This window comes from Cervus canadensis, chromosome 30 (genome assembly GCF_019320065.1).
Source record: "Cervus canadensis isolate Bull #8, Minnesota chromosome 30, ASM1932006v1, whole genome shotgun sequence".
In the NCBI taxonomy this organism is placed as follows: Eukaryota; Metazoa; Chordata; class Mammalia; order Artiodactyla; family Cervidae; genus Cervus; species Cervus canadensis.
The window spans coordinates 17,336,859-17,356,455 of NC_057415.1; the positions used below are offsets into that span (position 1 = coordinate 17,336,859).

The following is a 19,597-nucleotide window of genomic DNA, read 5'->3' on the forward strand; positions in this document are numbered from 1 at the left end:
CCTAGATGAGAAAGTGGCACGCCTAATAATTAGACTTTCAGGGAATGCAAGACACACCCCACAGATTTTGCTAACTGTTTCTTCTCCCCACAGGAAAAGTACCCAGAGGCTGTGCAGCTCTCAGAGGGCGCCTCCTCCAGCTGCATGGGCATTAGGAACCCCAGTCAACCTGGGTGAGTACACAGGCCCCACCAAGTCGCTCCCCATCCCAGATGCGTCTTTCCTGTTAAAAACAATTACAAATAGTAGAAAACAAATGTAAACCACCTAAATGACATCTTGAGATGTGTCTGTGGAGTGATAACAGATAGCAGCAATGGCAGGAGAGCACCAGGGGGAGCTTGCTGGGTGAGGGAGGAGGGGAATGTGGGGACTGTAAACACAAATGGGATCTATAAGGAAAAGTCCAGCAGGTGCCGGTCTCACTGCTGGAGTCCTTAGGAAGGAGAGGCCAAGAAAGGGAGGCCAGATGGGTGGAGTTCTATTTTCATCAACTTATTTCAAGAAAGGTGGGGAGTCTGCAAGTACTGAGTGAGGGGAGAAGTCATCCAGGTCTCCTCCCACCCACTGTGGGTACCTTTATGTGCACGTGGGCAGGATGTGCTTCTGTGACCTGCGCCTAAAGATGTTTTGTTCCAAGCCTTAAAATGGTGTAGTTATGTAAGTCTCTGGAACATGCCTTGTTATTCAACCTCATTTCCAAAATTCACCTATAGTGGTGCCTATGCTGCTGCTAAGTCACGTCAGTCGTGTCCGACTCTGTGCGACCCCATAGAAGGCAGCCTACCAGGCTCCCGTCCCTGGGATTCTCCAGGCAAGAATACTGGAGTGGGTTGCCATTTCCTTCTCCAGTGCATGAAAGTGAAGAGTGAAAGTGAAGTCGCTCAGTCGTGTCCAACTCTTAGCGACCCATGGACTGTAGCTTACCAGGCTCCTCCGTCCATGGGATTTCCCAGGCAAGAGTACTGGAGTGGGCTGCCATTGCCTTCTCCAAGTGGTGCCTATAGCTGTAGCTAATTCATTTTCACTGCTTACACTCCATTAGGTGAATATATGTATTTCTGCATTCTTCAAGTCTTGGGCCTTTGGGTTATCATTATCTTCCACTATTTCTAATATTCCTGTTTATGTCCTTGGGCACACAGTACACAGGCTTCTCTTGAGCATATACTTAGAAATGAAATTCCTGGGTCATAGGGCAGATTCAGCTATCACTGCCAAATTCCTTTTAAAGTAGTTTATCAATGCGTACTTCCCACCAGTAATCTTTTAAGTTCTCATTGCTGGATATCCTGTACTTCACTTGTACTGTCACACTAGCATGTAGTGGGCACAAAACAGCGTCTCACTATGGTCATTCTCCTGTATGTTACTGATGTTGAGTATCTTCTCATGTGTAACTGGCCATACTCTCTCTTCAGCTGTGGGTCTTTGAGATCAAGGGAGTCTGAGCACAGCCTTGGGGAAGGGCAGCAACGCCAAGGGTGGTTGGGAAGAGAGCGGCGTTCCTGCCCATGTAGGCATCCTCTCCTCTAGAGAGAGAGTCAAGTGCCGCATACAGTTTAGTCTGATTTTAAAAGCACTCAGCAATGCATGTTACCTCTTTCAGGTTTGAACTAGTCATTGTTTGGAGGATAGAAATAGATGAGCAAGGGAAGGTTTTGCCGAAGCTCGATCTTCTCACCAAAGTGCCGCTGCGAGGTAGGGATGTTCTGGTGATTTCTCACTGTGCTCAACACAAACACCTACTCATTTCATCTGGTTTTATGTGGCAAGAATAAAAAGTGAAAAATGTCACTGATGTACTTTTAAAATAGGTTTTCAAAATATTTTTTGTCCATAATCACTCAAAAAGCACATGCATGTGGGATTGCCCCTCTGAGGCCCTCCTAGGCTATGAATGCCTGATGTTTCTGCCTCAGGCATGTGGGGAGGTGCTTGGTTCAAGGTTGTGATTCAGTTATCCTGGCTTCCCTTCAGTTCGGCCAGTTGAGAATGAGGGAAGTGTCTTGGTGAAGTGTCTTACCCGATGTGTGATTTGTTTTCTTTACAGCCCTGGAACTGGACAAGAACGGAGTCATAGAAACTGCTCCTCTCAGCTTCAGAACCCTACTGGGCATGCTGGGCATTGAAGCCACTCTAGAAAGCCTGATTAAATCACTTTGCACAGAGGAAAGCAGCTAATTCCCAAACAGTGAACAACTACACATAGGAGTAAGATGCTGCACCTGGAGGTGTGTGATTTTATTGAATATAAACATTTGCTCTTTTCCACTTAGAAACCTTACCTTTAGAACATGTTTATGCAATTATGGCACATTATATATAAGTTGTCGGGACATGAAAAATAAATACAGTTATTTAAATTCAAAATACCAAACAAGTGACACATATAGTGTATTTTTTAAAAGTAAACTCAACATCCGAGAACGTACAGAAGTGGCTATCCATCCTGGGACACGGGGAGCCACCGTGCCCCCTACCTTGGTATGAATCTAAGGGCAGAGGCTGCACCAGCCCATCTCAAAGGTTGGCCCTCCTCCTACCATCCACCACTGAGGGACTCCTGCAGGGCTTACCAGTGCAGCCTCATTCTCTTACATTCCTCAGACACCCCAGGGGAGCCACACCGCCCTCCTCACCTCCTGGCTCTAGAAGCAGCACTGGAGGCTTTCACTGCACCTCTCAGCAAGTTCTCTGACATTCACTCTTCATGGTCTTTCACAAAAAAGTAGAGTGGTTAACATTAACAAATGCAGTAAGACAGCAAACACGGCATTGTCCCTTCATACAGGGCCTTAGCCCCCCGGCCCCTCTGCACAGAAGAAGCAGTGTTTTCATTAAAGTCCCCCCGAGTCCTAAGTGCTGCACTGACCTGAGTCGCCAGTTTAAAGTAGAATGGGTGAAAACACTGTTTCCATCAAATGAAAGCCTCAGGGAAGGGGCTGAGGTGGAGTGTGAGAAGTGCAAAGCGTTCAGTCAAGACCTTCTAGATACTCATCTTTAATTTTTTTCCCCCCAAATAGAGGGTGATTGTTTTCAGATCGTTCACTCCAGTCAGAATAGGCAACAGGAGGCTGCCCAGCCCACGTCCTTGAGGGGCTGGGGTTTCAGAGCTCCACACACAAGAGATTCCGGGTCCCCTGCATACCCTGGTGCTGGCAAGACCATCCTCACCCCAGGCCGGCAACAAGGAACAACCTCAGGCCAAAACAACTCTGATAGCTACCTACTTCCATGCACTCTGGAGCCTGCAACTTGACCATGAGAACAGGGCTCCATGCACACCCCTATGTGTGGAATCTCCACAGCCCTGTACCCCAGCATCCCACATGAATGACAGGCATGTGTTATATGAATATCTTTTTGAACCTCTGAGTGAAGAAGAAAGAAGTAAATGGTAGGACAGGACTGAAGAATAAATTCTAGAAGAGCTGGCTTAATTCAAATAAGCATAATTCTCAATTTATCACAAAGTTCCCCACAAAAATTATAATCAGCAAAATATTCTCATTTTTTGTGTAGTATTTTCATACAATCTCATGGTTTCACTATTATATTATAATAAGCCTTCATTAGTCCCTCAAAATGATGATATAAATAATCTATATAACCTACCATAGAATAAAAAACTGAAGCCAAGATTCCCAACAGTTTTCATAGCAGCTGGGCACACTTTGGTGACCCCAACAAGAACCCTCTTGGTGCCAGCCAGGAGTCGCAGAAGCAGGGCCTTGGGCAGCCCCGATGGGGAGGTGGTCCAGAATTACTCAAGGCCATCAACACCACATATCTTAGTGAAACCCGAATCAGGATGCTGGCCCTGGCAGAAGTAGCTGAGGTTTCCCGAACATCCAAAAATGTCAGAACACAGAACTGGCAGAAGCACAGGCACCCTATGACACCCACCCTGGGCATAGCAGCTCAGAGTTACAGCTCTGCTTTCAGCTCCACAGCAGCAATTTCAGGTGGGAAAGAATACCTTGTTTCCCCTAAAGTTAAAGATAAAATCATTCAACACAAAATACAAAGTCAGTGCTCGCATGAGTGGTGTCTACCCCTGCCCTGAGTCCCACGCTGCCTGCTGACCCTGAGCAGAGCAGTGGGTACGGCACCTCCACACGGGCTGTGAGCCCACTGATGGGAACTGACGCGCACATCGGCAACTCTGCTCTCCACAGCAGGGAGCTGCTAAACCCGCGCTGACACGAGGCTTGTGCTGGAAGAGTGACCAGGTAACTCAGCTGGGAACGTTCCAGTAGCATCTGTGTTTTCTTCAAAGTCCAAACTGTAAGGTCTATGTGACAATTCAAGTTTTCTATGTTAGGATTCTGGTGGTAGGAGATCCAAACCTTGGGTCTTATAAGGCTTTTTAGAGATTAGATGTGAACCCTGGGTGGAAAGGGAGAACTGCCCAGGGGGGCCTCCAGGGACACAGCACACTGCTGGGCTCATATCCAACATTCCTTGTCCTAGAAGCTGTCTCTAAGGGCATTCCATGTCTCCCAGAGGCAGTCCCACCTGAACAGGGGTTGAAAAGCAAAAACATTCACAGCCAGAAGTCACCCAACACAACAGAAAATAGCTCTTATCATTCAACCTTCACATTCTGTGTTCAAGTGTCAAAGCCACTACAAGAAAAAGGTTAGACCTTATGGAGAACTAACGTGCAGTCTTCACTTTCCTTGAACCTCGTCGACATCACAGTGGCATCTTTGGCATGTACGGTCTTTAAATAGTAGTTGACTATCTTGCCATCCAGTTTATACTGATGAGGAATGCTCTCGTAGGGCTTGAGGTCAAGGTCCAGCACAGACACAGAGAAGGCAAACCTAGATCTTGATGAAGGGACAACAGGCCTTTGATCGGAGCTGGAAGCAAAAGAGCAATTTCAGAATACACAAACCTCCCAAATCCTCTCAACGCAACTCACAAACAAAGAGCACCCATTCTGTGCATCTGTATATGCATTCCATCTCTATCTGTGCCAGCTGTATGCCTCGTGCTTGAAGCTTCTGCAAGAGAGGCACCCACTGTGATACCTACCAGCACACCAGATAAGGAAGAGTTAAAGTGCAGAAAGATGGAAAAGCAATTAAGTAGATTAGGCAACTGATATTCCCCATATCCCAGTAGTATAAACAAATGCTAAAAATGTTACTTATCATGAGCCAAGTATTACAAAACCTAAGAAAAAGAAAGTAGATCTAGCCATACAACAGCCAAATGCATAAAATGTTAAGAACAGACTTCTCTTCACGTATCTTTCCCCATGTCTGGTGAGAAACTCTTGCTCCTCTATGCTTTTTCACATTAGGAAAGAGAGATCTGGCTTCATGTTTTGTTCTCAAATGGTTTCATGTTTTATTCTCAAATTGTGTCTGTAGTGTTTTCTATTTTGTTTCTTAAGGTTTAGCTTTGTGCAGTTTTTCTAAATATTGGAATAGTTGTATGCTTATAACAAATGTAAACAATTACTTGTACTTAAAAACACTTGATGCAAAGAGCTGACTCACTGGGAAAAAACCCTGATGCTGGAAAAGATTGAGGGCAGAAGGAGAAGGGGACGGCTGGATAGCATCACCGACTCAATGGACGTGAATCTGAGCAAATTCCAGGAGATAGTGAAGGACCAGGAAGCCTGGAGTGCTGCAGTCCATGGGGTCACCAAGAGCCGGACATGACTTAGAACAACAGCAACAACCAAAACACTTCCAGGCTAGTTCTGAATTTTGTACTAACATTTCTGTATATACCTCTTAGCTCTCAAAGTGCTCTCAGTATGCATCCAAATGATTGGTTAAATACATTACACGAGTCAGTTTAGCCCAAGAAGAGTATTAAGGAGTTCTGGTTTCTCCATGCATACTATACTAGATTTAGACGTTATTAAAAACAAATGAAATAGCAATTTCTAAAGGTCCTGCCTGGGAGAGGGAGGCAGATAAAAACACTGCTCTCTAACAGCCTAGTTAAGGCCTGGGCTCTCGTTCAGTCCCTGCTGAGAAGTGCTGTTTACAGGAAAATGAGTCCCTGGCTCAGCTGCTGGGGTCTTAGCTACTCCCTCCTGAACGGCAGAGAACATGAATACAAATTAAGGTCTTGCTTCTGAGTCTCACTCTCAGGGTCTGAGACCCAAGCTTCATGCAGCTGGGCTGGGACAGTGAACATCTCTGGCCCTCACCGGGGCTGCACATTTTATAGGAAACCACACATCACATCAGAACCCGACAAGATGACGTGAATCAAGAAAGGAATCCATCACACAGAGCCTGGTGAGAGCATGGCGCAAGGGCCACTCCTGAGGAGCCTACTGGTCAGCCTCAAGCTCCCAGATCTGAGTCTTCTGATACCTAAAATGCTTCTCTACCCTGTGGATAACACAGGTGCCCACATGGGCACACGTCCTGGACACATGTCCTCACTCCTCTGCCAACATGTCGATTTCTGTTGAGCAGCTAGTCAAGGGTGTCAGGACTCCTGGCCCCGACCCCGTTACATTTCTGTGTCCTGACTACTTCCTTCCTTCAGGAAGGGCAATAGATAATAACATCTGTGTGGTTTTCTCTCATCTAACAACACTAGCTTAATCCAAATGAATTCCTGCTGCTAAGCACTGGGAGCATTTTCTTAGGGGATAATGAGAGATTTCAACTAAATAATTCTTTTAAAAAATATTTCAGTTATTCCTTATAAATGTCCCTCCGTGTTTCCTATTAGAAAGTGGACAATCCTATGCCTGCCAAGAAGCAGGACTCCTAGGAATGTTTAGTTCAAAAGCATCAGAAAACCGAGTGGCTGGCAGCCAGTGACACAAGGTCATCTTGACCCAGGAACACATATCAGAAGATTATGGAACATTCCACAAAACCGTGTGTGGGGTTTGGCACCCTGAAGATTAATACTAAAGATGCCCTCTAATCAATGAGAGAAGATTATCAGGTTCATCCTGAATTCCTAAAAAAGGCAGAGATAGGATTGGATAATGATGTCCTGGGAGAGATGCTGCAAAGAGGAAACAGAACAATGGAATGTTGTTTTAAAGGCTTTGAAATGACTATAAAGGTTGGCACATCAGGACCTGGAAAAAGGAGGGAAAATAAGACCTACAGTAACCTACAGCTTCTTGGGCCTCTGAGCCATGATGGAAACTTGGGGTTTTCTTTGACAGAAAGGTATTTGCACGACAACATCTAAACTGCTTCTAAAGTCCTTGAGATATTTTCTTAGAAAATAGTAGTAATCTTGAATTTAATAGAACAAGCTTTTAAAATTATTCTCAAAAATGTCTATTTGACTTGTTACAAACTTCTAAAGAGCAAGAGTTAATAATCCCCATTGTATTAAGTAGGCCTTGGAAATTGGCCTTTGTTTATAGACATGATCCTTCAAGGGCCTCTCTACATATAAAGACACCAACTCTCTTGCCAAGCCACAAAACCTTACTAGACCAAAGACACGTGTCACAGCGGAAGGTACCTCACCTTGCATCCTGCAGACAAGGAGAGAGCGCGATCATAATGGAGCAGTCCTTCGCAGTCATGGCAACCCGGTACTGCTGAACCTGCAGGGAAGAGAAGTCAGTTCCACAGCATCCCCACACATACCTTTCCCAACTGGAAAGGTCCGGGAACTGGTCCCAGATCAGGGGTGGGTTAGGAAGACCCAGGCCCAAAGGGCTCATTAGAGGCCAGTCCCGCCCTCTGACCTCTCACTGTAGGCAATGTATGGACCCTGATTCCAGAGACCTAGGACTTCAGCCAGAAATCACAATCCACCTTGTAAGAAAAAACAACAGCCACACTGACAGCAGTGAGTATCACCCTGGGTCTTTGTTACTGCATGTCGGCTTTCTCTAGTTGCAAAGAGTGCGGGCTACTCTCTAGTTGCGATGCACAGACTTCAGTAGTTGCAGCACAGGGGCTCACCAGTTGTGGCTTGTGAGTCCTAGAGCGTGCAGGCTTTACTAATTGGCACGTAGGCTCAGTAGTTGCAGCTCTCGGGCACTAGATCATGAGTTTAGTTGCTCCATGGCAGGTGGAATCTTCCTGGACCAAGGATCGAACCCATGCTCTCTGCATTGGCAGGAGGATTCTTATCCACTGCGCCACCAAGGGAAGTCTCATTTGAATTTTTTAGATTGAACCGCTCTCACTTTTACAAAAATAAACTAGTTACCAAAAAGTGGGCCCTACACATTATCACTGGCCTCAACATCTGTGTGATGGCAGATCATAACTTATCTCGCTTTGAGTCATTTCCTTCAATGAAACACATCAAGAGAACTGCCCTGAGACAACATTCAAGCTTCATTCCACAAGGCAGGAATGTGTGGCAAAGAGGGGAGAACCCCAAGTGTGGGTTACAAAAGTGTGGCCCCAAGTGTGGCCTGCAAAAATCTTTACAGTAGGAGGAAAAAGAAGCTCTTCTCCTAATATTCATTTAGCTAAGAAATCAAGTATTTTACAATATATATGCACACAAAAATCCAGTCTAAAAGAATTAAAGAGATAAATATTAACAACAAAATATAAAATATTACATCCTAATCTGCAAGACTTAAAACATAAAAGCCATGAAAGAGAAAGGCATCTGAATACCTAAAAATAAAAAGCTTTTATTTGATACAGTTATAATCCAAATATAAAAGACTTGTTGAAGAACAGGAGAAAATATCTGCAGCATATAATAATCAACATCAAGAATATATACAAGATCTCCCTGGTGGTTCAGTGGTTAAGAATCCACTGTCCAATGCAGGAGGTTTGATCCCTGGTCGGGGAACTAAGAGGCCACATGCTGAGGGTCAGCTACTGAGCCTGTGCCCTCTGGAGCCTGGGTACCACAAGTAGAGAGCCCATGAACCCCGATGAAGATCCTCTGTGCTGCAGCTAAGACCCTACACAGCCAAGTGAATACATTTTTTAAAAAATATATAAAGTGCTGCTATTCACAATACCTAAGACAGGCAAACAACCTCCAAGTCCATTGACGAATGGATAAGGATGTGGCACATACATACAGGGGAATACCACTTGGCCATAAAAAAGAACAACGAAATAATGCCAGCTACAGCAACATGGATGCAACTAGAGATTATCATACTAAGTCAGGTAAATCAGAAAGAGACAAATACCATATGGTTTATTACTTAACACATGGAGTCTAAAATGTGACACAAATCTATCTATAAAACAAAGAGATTCACAGACATACTGAACAGACTTGCTGTTGCTAAAGGAGTGGGGGTTGGGGGAAGAATGGATTGACAGTTTGGGATTAGCAGATGCAAACTATTATATATAGAATGGATAAACAACAATGTATATCACAGGGAACTATATTCAATATCCCTAATAAGCCATAATGGAAAAAAATATGAAAAAGAAGCTATATACATGTATAACTGAATCAGTCTGCTGTATAGCAGAAATTAACACAATATAAATCAACTATACTTCAATAAATTTTTTTTAAAAAATACATAAAATGCTAGACCAATATGTAAAAAGAAAATCAAAAAAGATATGGACCAAAGAAATTGACAAGATAAAAAATAGCCAATACGTATATAAGATGTTCAAATGTACTACTAATCAAGGAAATGCAAATTATAACAGTGAAAATTTTTGTTTTCATCATAAAAGTGTGTTTTATATATATATGTAAATATGTATATATATATAAATATATATATATATATGAAAGGGCTAGACTCACTTCAAGCAATGCTGGAGTATAATCAGGGCCAACCCAACTGCTGAAATAGAAAAAGCTAAATAAAATATCAAAAACACCTGCTTGAAGGCAGAGGTCACAAGACCGGCGAGAACTGCTTAACCAGGGGGAGGACAAAGACCTTTTCTGCCTAGGGAGTGGATGACAATTCTGGAAGGCCAGCCAAGAGACACTTTAACCTCCAGGGCTATGGGGACAGGAACCACCATGAATCCCTGCTCTGGGTTAGTATCCAAATGTTGCAGCTTTAGACAGGGTGAGCCAGAAGTCAACAGGCCTCACCAGGAACTGCAACTGGACTGTTCTCTGCTTCAAAGAGAACAGTCACCAAAGCTGGATTAAGATGGCCCCAGTTTGCTAATGCTTCCCAGGTCCCTGACAGAAGCAAACCTAAAATTCTTTCTAGAAGAAGATAACATCCTAGGCCTCAGATTATCTCTAAACTAATAATACAAATACAGTTGCTGACACACTAGCAAAACTACCCAGGCACAAAAGATGATGCCATGAGAGAAAACCAGCAAAAAAAAAAAAAAACCCACGAATGAACCCCCCAAAGCCCCACAGTGGTAGAAAGAGGTATACATGGACGCCAGGTACCAGAGATACCAGACACACACGCTACTCAGCTCAAAGAAAAAACCAAAATTGAGAACTTCAGAGAACTGGAGACTATGGGGTTTCCCTGGTATGTTACTTGTCGCTTGTCCCTTGCTGCTTGTAATATTCTTTCTTTGTGTTTAGTCTTTGTTAGTTTGATCAGCATGTGTCATGGCATGTTTCTCCTTCAGTTTATCCTGAATGGGACTCTCTGGGCCTCTTGGACTTGATTGACTATTTCCTTTTCCATGCTGGAGAAATTTTCAACTATAATCTCTTCAAAAATTTTCTCATAGCCTTTCTTTTTCTTCTTCTGGGACCCCTATAATTCGAATGTTGGTGCATTTGATATTGTCCCAGAGGTCTCTGAGACTATCCTCAGTTCTTTTCGTTCTTTTTTACTTTATTCTGCTCTTCAGAAGTTATTTCCACCGTTTTATCTTCCTGCTCACTAGTACATTCTTCTGCTTCAGATATTCTGCTATTGATTCTTCTAGAGTATTTTTAATTTCAGTACTTGTGTTGTTTGTCTCTGTATGTTTATTCTTTAATTCTTCTAGGTCTTTGTTAATTGATTCTTGCATTTTGTTTTCAAGGTTTTTGATCATCTTTACTATCATTATTCTGAATTCTTTTTCAGGTAGTTTGCCTATTTCCTCTTCATTTATTTGGACTTCTGTGTTTCTAGTTTGTGTCTTCATTTGTGTAGTATTTCTCTGCCTTTTCATAATTTTTTTTAACTTATTGTGTTCGAGGTCTCCTTTTCCCAGGCTTCAAGGTTGAATTCTTTCTTCCTTTTGGTTTCTGCCCTTCTAAGGTTGGCCCAGTGGTTTGTTGTAAGCTTTGTATAGGGTGAGATTTGTGCTGAGTTTTTGTTTGTTTTTCCTCTGAATGAGGCTGAATGAGGTGGTAATCCTGTCTGGCTGATGATTGGGTTTATACTTTTGTTTTGTTTGTTGTTTAGATGAGGCATCCTGCACAGGTGCTACTGGTGGGTGGGTGATGCTGGGTCTTGTATTCAAGTGGTTTCCTTTGTGTGAGTTCTCACTGTTTGATACTCCCCGGGGTTAGTTCTCTGGTAGTCTAGGATCTTGGAGTCAGTGCTCCCACTCCAAAGGCTCAGGGCTTGATCTCTGCTGCTGGCACCACACCAGAGCTGGAGCCAGAGGGGGCCGGGAGGAGCTGGGACCCAGTGAGCAAGCCTGAGGGGCAGGATGCAGGGCACAGATGTGTTTTTTCACAAACTGGTTTGTGGCAACCCTGCATCAAGCAAGTCCATTGGCACCATTTTGCCAATAGCATTTGTTCACTTCATGTCTCTGTGTTACACTTTGGTAATTCTCACACTATTTCAAACTTCATTATATTATATTTGTTATGATGATCTGTAATCAGTGACCTTTGATGTTGTTGTTATAATTGTTTTGGGGCACCAGGAACTGGAACCACATAAAATGACAATCAACAAATGTATGTTCTGACTACTCTATACTGACGGGCCATCCCCCCATCTCTCTTTCTTCCTCAGGCTCCCCATTCCCTTAGGCCAAATTAGGCCAATTAATAACCCTACAAATGGCCTCTAAGTGTTCAAGTGATAGGAAGAGTCACCGGTCTCTTACTTTTAAATCAAAGGCTGGAAATAATCAAGCTTATTGAAGGCATGTTGAAAGCTGTGACAGGCCAAAAGCTAGGCCTCTTGCAACAAATAGCCAAGCTGTGAAAGCAAGGGAAATGTTCTTGAAGGAAATTAAAAGTATTGCTCCAGTGAACACACAAATGCTAACAAAACAACTTATTGCTGATATAAAGTTTTAGTGGTCTAGATAGAAGATCAAACCAGTCACAAAGCGTGAAAGCATTAGTCGCTCAGTCATGTCCAACTCTTTGAGAACCCTGCCATGGACTGTACCCTGCCAGGCTCCTCTGTCCATGGAGTTCTCCAGGCAAGAATACTGAAGCGGGTTGCCATTTCCTTCTCTAGGGGATCTTCCCAACCCAGAGGTCAAATCTGCATCTCTTATGTCTCCTGCATTGGTAGGCAGGATCTTTACCACTAGTGCCACCTGGGAAGCCCAAACCAATTACAACATTTCCTTAAACCAAAGTCTAATCCAGAGCAAGGTCATAACTCTCTTCAGTTCTATTAAGGACGAGAGAGGTAAGGAAGCTGCAAGAAAAATTTGAAGCTACCAGAGATTAGTTCATGAGGTTTAAGGAAAGAAGCCATCTCCATAACATAAACGTGAAAGATGAAGCAATAAGGGCTGATGTAGAAGCTGCAGCTAGTTGTCCAAAAGATATAGCTACGATAATCCATGACAGTTAGGCTACACTAAACAACAGATTTTCATCGTGGATGAAACAGACATATCAGAAGAAAATACCATCTAGGACTTTCGTAGCTAGAGAGAAGTCCACGTCTGGCTTCAAAGGACAGGTTGACTCTTGTTAGGGGCTAATGCCACTGGTGACTTTAAATTGAAGCCAGTGTTCATTTACCATTCCAAAATTCCTAGGGCCCTTGAGAATTATGCTCCATCTACTCTGCCTTTGCTCTATAAATGGAACAACAAAGCCTGAATGACAGCACATCTGTTTACAACATAGTTTACTGAATATTTTAAGCCCACTATTGGGGACTACTGCTTAGAAAAAAAAAAGATTCCTTTCAAAATATTACTGCTCATTGACATCCAAGAGCTCTGATGGGAGATATACAATGAGATTACAATGTTTTCATGCCAGCTAACACAATATCCATTTCATAACCCATGAATCAAGGAGTGATCTCAGCTTTTAAGTCTTACCAGTTAAGAAAAACATTTTGTAAGGCTGTAGCTGCTACAGATAGTGAATTCTTCTGATGGATCTGGGCAGTCAACTGAAAACCTTCTGGGAAGGATTCCCCATTCTAGATGCCATTAAGAGCACTCATGACTAATGAGACGAAGTGAAAAGATCAACAGTTTAGAAGAAGCTGACTCCAACTGTCATGGATGACTTTGAGAGTTCAAGACTTCAGTGGAAGAAGTAACTGTCAATGTGGTAGAAACAGCAAGAGATCTAGAATTAGAAATGAAGCCTCAAGATGTGACTGCACTGCACATCATAAAAACTTTATTTTTATGATAAAATTTTACTGGATAAGGATTTGTTTATGGATGAGCAAAAAGAAACTGTTTTCTTGAGATGGAATCTACAAGTAAAGATACAGTGAAGATTGCTGAAACAAGAGAATATTTCAGTTCAGTTCAGTCGCTCAGTCATGTCCGACTCTTTGTGACCCCGTGAATCGCAGCACGCCAGACCTCCCTGTCCATCACAAACTCCCGGAGTTTACTCAAATTCATGTCCATCGAGTCAGTGACGCCATCCAACCATCTCATCCTCTGTCGTCCCCTGCTCCTCCTGCCCCAAATCCCTCCCAGCATCAGGGTCTTTTCCAATAAGTCAACTCGTCGCATGAGGTGGCCAAAGTATTCGAGTTTCAGCTTCAGCATCAGTCCTTCCAATGAACACCCAGGACTGATCTCCTTTAAGATGGACTGGTTGGATCTCCTTGCAGTCCAGGGGACTCTCAAGAGTCTTCTACAACACCACAGTTCAAAAGCATCAATTTTTCGGTGCTCAGCTTTCTTCACAGTCCAACTCTCACATCCGTACATGACCACTGGAAAAACCATAGCCTTGACTAGATGGACCTTTGTTGGCAAAGTAATGTCTCTGCTTTTTAATATGCTGTCTAGGTTGGTCATAACTTTCCTTCCAAGGAGTAAGCATCTTTTAATTTCATGGCTGCAATCACCATCTGCAGTGATTCTGGAGCTCAGAAAAATAAAGGCAGCCACTGTTTCCCCATCTATTTGCCATGAAGTGATGGGACCAGATGCCATGATCTTAGTTTTCTGAATGTTGAGCTTTAAGCCAACCTTTTCACTCTCCTCTTTCACTTTCATCAAGAGGCTCTTTAGTGCTTCTTCACTTTCTGCCATAAGGGTGGTATCATCTGCATATCTGAGGTTATTGATATTTCTCCCAGCAATCTTGATTCCAGCTTGTGCTTCCTCCAGCCCAGCATTTCCATGATGTGCTCTGCATATAAGTTAAATAAGCCTTGACGTACTCCTTTTCCTATTTGGAACCAGTTTGTTGTTCCATGTCCAGTTCTAACTGTTGTTTCCTGACCCGCATACAGGTTTCTCAAGAGGCAGGTCAGGTGGTCTGGTATTCCCATCTCTTTAAGAATTTTCCACAGTTTGTGATGATCCACACAGTCAAAGCCTTTGGCATAGTCAATAAAGCAGAAATAGATGATTTTCTGAAACTATCTTGCTTTTTCGATGAATCAACAGACGTTGGCAATTTGATCTCTGGTTCCTCTGCCTTTTCTAAAACCAGCTTGAACATCTGGAAGTTAACGATTCACATATTGCTGAAGCCTGGCTTGGAGAATTTTGACCATTACTTTACTAGCATGTGCTGCTGCTGCTAAATCACTTCAGTCGTGTCCGACTCTGTGCGACCCCATAAATGGCAGCCCACCAGGCTCCACCGTACCTGGGATTCTCCAGGCAAGAACGCTGGAGTGGGTTGCCATTTCCTTCTCCAATGCATGAAACTGAAAAGTGAAAGTGAAGTCGCTCAGTCGTGCCCAAGATATGAGTGCAATTGTGTGATAGTTTGAGCATTCTTTGGGATTGCCTTTCTTTGAGACTGGAATGAAAACTGACCTTTTCCAGTCCTCTGGCCATTGTTGAGTTTTCCAAATTTGCTGACATATTGAGCACAGCCCTTTCACAGCATCATCTTTTAGGATTTGAAGTAGCTCAACTGGAATTCCATCACCTTCACTAGCTTTGTTTGTAGTGAAGCTTCCTAAGGCCCACTTGACTTCACATTCCAGGATGTCTGGCTCTATGTGAGCGTGAGTGATCACACCATCATGATTATCTGGGTCATGAAGATCTTTTTTGTACAGTTCTTCTGTGTATTCTTGCCACCTCTTCTTAATATCTTCTGCTTCTGTTAGGTCCCTACCATTTCTGTCCTTTATTGAGCCCATGTTTGCATGAAATGTTCCCTTGGTATCTCTAATTTTCTTGAAGAGATCTCTAGTCTTTCCCATTCTATTGTTTTCCTCTATTTCTTTGCATTGATCGCTGAGGAAGGCTTTCTTAAAAGTAGATTAGTAGTAGCTTAGTGGGGTGAGGAGATAAGATATTGGCTAAATGGTACAGAATTCTAAAACTGACTATGATACTGCTTACACATCTGTGAACATAGTAAAAACCATTAAATTGAATACTTTAAGTGGGTAAATTGTATGGTATGTAAATTATATCACAATAAAACTTTTAGAGAAAAAGGTAAGAGTGGAGATGTCAGAATATTCAGCAGATATAGGAACATGTGACAGATCTAAACAAATATCTGTATAAAATAATACTGTAAATTGTGATTTTTTTTTAAATAAAAAAAAAGAACAAGACAAATAGAATACCTGGCAAAAGCTGCATATAAGTTGGGAACATAAATGGAATTAAAGTAACCCAATTTCTTATATGTTTGTGTGGCAGGGATGAGGTGGGAGTAGGGGTTAAATTATTAATTTTAGTCTTTAAATATGCATGGTCAAATTGGACAAGTAACCCAAAAAATGCAGTAGCAGAATGTCTAACTTCCAAACCAACAGGAAAAATAAATGGAATATTAAAATTAACAAACAAAAGTGAACAGAAGTCAGCAAACTATGGGCCAAGGACCAAATCCAGCCCACCAGCTGTTTTTGTAAATAAAGTTTTACTGGAGCACAGCCATGCTCATTTATATTTGTCTCTGGCTGCTTCTGAGCTATAATGGCAGTGCTGAGTAGATAGAACAGAGACCAGATGGCCTACAAAGCCTAAAGCATTTACTGTCTGGCTCTTTATAGAAAACGTTTGCTGACACCTACAATGGAATACTAAACAACAGTCAGAAAGCAAGAATTACTCTCAGCTGCAGCTTCCTGAGCTTTGAAATAAATACAATAATCTCTCCTCTCTCATTTCATCAAAGGTACAAAGCCCAATTAGATAAACAATATTTGTAAAAAAACTTTTTAATCATCTGTGGCCTAATAATGTTCTCAACCTGTTCTCCAGCTTCAGCTTCACACACACCATCTTCAGATTCCAAGTAACAGAACCTAAATCCCTAAAACAACAACAAAAAGATAGACCCTTACATTCCAACAGAGAGAGATGTCAAGACACCTTAGTTTAAAGGCAAACTAGTAAAATAAATAAATAAATAAAAATAAAGGCAAGCTAGTAACACATTAATGTGAATAACCCCTCAAATAGGATGAGTGAGTGAGTGAGTGAGTGTATATGTGTTACTGTGAAGTTCTGAAAAGATAACAGTGGATATCTATTTCTTGGGCAGAAATAACATTTTATGACGTATACTCACTACTTGAATCCTTTTCATTAAATTATTTGTTTTGAGATAATTGTGGGTTCTGAATACACTTTACCCAGTCTCCCTCAATGGTGACATCTTACAAAACTATATAGTACAATATCACAGCCAGGATAGTGACATTAATACTCCATGATTTTATTCCAGTCTGCCCTGGACCCCTTGATACAGCTGTCCTGGTCCTGACAATGTGTCTGTGGTTCTCTCTTGTTAAGAGTCCTCACTCCTGTCCCCGGCCAGGGCTGTGTGTACCCTCTTCTGTGGCTGTGTGCTGTGTATGTGTACATATTTCATCACACATGTAGGTTCATGCATCATCTACCACCACAGTTAAAATACAGAGCAGCTGCATCATCACAAGATTCCACTTGTTGACCTTTTATAACCACAGCCCCTTCCTTCCATCTCCTCCTCATCCCACAGCAACCATTCATTCATCTTTGTCATTTCAAGAATGTCATATAAACAGAATCGTGGTGTCTGATCTTTTGAGATTGGCTTTTGTCACTCAGCACATTTCTCCGGAGATTCACGCAGGCTGTTGTGTATCCAGACTTTGCTCAACAGTTCCAGCTTGTGTAACCTACAGTTGGTCACCTGCTGACAGGCACTTGAGTTGTGCCCAGTTTCCAACAATTATAATTACAACAATTACAAACCAGGCTGCTGCGAACACTTCTGCATAGGGTTTTGGGTGAGCCTAAGTCTTCCCTTCTCTGCAACAAATGCCCAGGAATACAGGTGCTGGGTTATAGTGCATGTGCATGTTTAGTTCTGCAAAACTAGTTTCTCGGCACCAGCGTTCAGCATTGTCTCAATGTACTTAGTTTAATCATTCTTAAGAGTTGTGTAATGATTGCTTGAATCTCTTATAAGATTCCATTTACATATGAAGTAAGAAATTGCAATAAAGTTAAAAAGTAATCCATCCTTATTACAATTTTGAAAAATACAGAAGTGTGTAAAAAAGGAAGTAAACTTCTATGCTTCTTCTCTCGATAAAAGGAATACTAGAAAAAAAAAAGTGAAAAAAAAAAAAGAAATACTGATACTTATTCCTAAATCAATGTACCCAATTTGCAGACAATGTAGGGCAGTCCATCACTTTATTCTGATAGAGGCTCCCTTTTGGATTTCTCCCCACCATGAGGACAGCTCCACACCCAGACATTTCAGTTAATTCCCTCCAGGCTCTTAGTTTTGAAGGGGACCTCCTCAAAAACCAAACGGCCACAGAGGAGGGTACATTCAGCCTTGGCCAGAGACAGGAGTGAGGACTCTTTTTTTTCTTTTTTAATTTATTTATTTTAGTTGGAGGCTAATAGGAGTGAGGACTCTTAACAAGAGAGAACCACAGGCACATTGTCAGGACCAGGACAGCTTAATCAAGGGCTCCAGGGCAGCCGCCCAGAGGAGGCAGAGGAGGTCATTCTGTTTTGTTCCTGTCTTTTCATCAGTTCACTCCAACTAAAACAGTGTTCCTTAACCATTTCAGCATCTTGCGAAACCTCTGACAGCCTAGTGAAGCCTATGGATCCTTCTCAGAAAAACATTTTTTTTCCCATTTATTTTTATTACTACAATATTGTAGAGTGGTTAGCCTCCAACTAATAAAAATAAATAGAAAAACATTTTTAAATGCGGGAAAAAAAAAAGGGGGTGACCATGTCAAATACCAAAATATTTTTAAGACAAATATATTACACAGTATTACATAATAAAATCTCAGGAGTGACAAATATAAAGAGATCATGAGATATCTATAGGAACTACAGTGTGAAATCAAAAGGTCAGATTTCTCTTAATGGGAAAGTTGGGGGTCCTGTTGACCCTACATTGGTTGTTGCCACATTTTTAATGGAAGAAAACACTAAACTCAGTCAGAGGTTATGAAAACAAACATGTAAGTTTTTTTCCTATCCAAGCTCATGGAGGCCCTGAATGCCCTGATTTCATAGAATCAGAAAGAATAGGATCAGGCCTCTTCCCTAAGAGATTCTCCCAGGGTGCCCCTTGGCCTTAAGTAGGGGAAGGAAGGAAGCCAGGCACACACAACCACAGGCGGGGGTCTGGGCCCAGAATCCTCCCGAGGGCTATAGGAGAGATGGTCAGCAGGGTCTGCTCTATGGCTGCCCAGAAGGAAGCACAGGGCAGTGGCGTCAAGTCCTAGACCCCAGCAAAGGCAGGGTGGACAGAAGGCTGGGCTCAGGGTGGCCTGGAGCCGACGGAATGCAGGCGGCTCCTCCCTAGAAGCTAAAGTGACATGCCATCACCTGGCCCAGTCTATCCGGGGGAAACTTTAGCCACTTTTTAAAAAAAATTTTTTAATTGGAGAAAAATTGCTTTACAGTGTCGTGTTGGTTTCTGCTGTGAAAGAAAGTGAAGTCACTCAGTCGTGTCCGACTCTTTGCGACCCCATGGACTGCAGCCTCCCAGGCTCCTCCGTCCATGGGATTTTCCAGGCAAGAATACTGGAGTGGGGTGCCACTTCCTTCTCCAGGGGATCTTCCCGACCTGGGTCTCCCGCATTGCAGGCGGACGCTTTACCCTCTGAGCCACCAGGGAAGCCCGGGTTCTGCTGTACAACAATGCAAATCAGTCATAATTATGTGTCTCCTCTCTCTGGGGAGCCTCCCTGCCCTCCCCACACCCCACCGCTCTGAGCTGCCATAGAGCGCTAGGCTGGACTCCCTGCATCATAAAGGAGCTTCCCACTAGCTGGCTGTTTTACACATGGTAGTGTATATATATAAACTGGCTCCAGGCCACCCTGGGCCCTACCCTCCCTGCTACC

General features: G+C 42.8%; 2 protein-coding genes across 4 annotated transcripts in view; one reads left to right on the top strand and one right to left on the bottom strand.

Moving 5' to 3' along the window:
* The window catches only part of LOC122432041 (centromere protein P), a 225,039-nt gene extending 222,664 nt beyond the window's left edge, over nucleotides 1-2,375 (top strand). The window contains exons 6-8 of the mRNA XM_043453761.1: nucleotides 94-173; nucleotides 1,610-1,701; nucleotides 2,054-2,375. Coding sequence (XP_043309696.1) covers nucleotides 94-173; nucleotides 1,610-1,701; nucleotides 2,054-2,184 — 303 coding nt within the window. The 3' untranslated portion in view covers nucleotides 2,185-2,375. The remainder of the gene's footprint in view (nucleotides 1-93; nucleotides 174-1,609; nucleotides 1,702-2,053) is intronic.
* Nucleotides 2,216-19,597, bottom strand: part of IPPK (inositol-pentakisphosphate 2-kinase) — a 48,301-nt gene continuing 30,919 nt past the window's right edge. For 2 of the 3 annotated variants that reach the window (XM_043453754.1, XM_043453752.1), the window contains exons 12-13: nucleotides 7,485-7,564; nucleotides 2,216-4,871 (exon numbers count right to left, since the gene is read on the bottom strand). In XM_043453754.1, the coding sequence (XP_043309689.1) occupies nucleotides 4,646-4,871; nucleotides 7,485-7,564 (306 nt within the window). In that variant the 3' untranslated portion in view covers nucleotides 2,216-4,645. Of the gene's footprint in view, nucleotides 4,872-7,484; nucleotides 7,565-15,415; nucleotides 16,537-19,597 lie in introns of those variants that run through there. The other variant, XM_043453753.1, reaches the window with a different exon arrangement.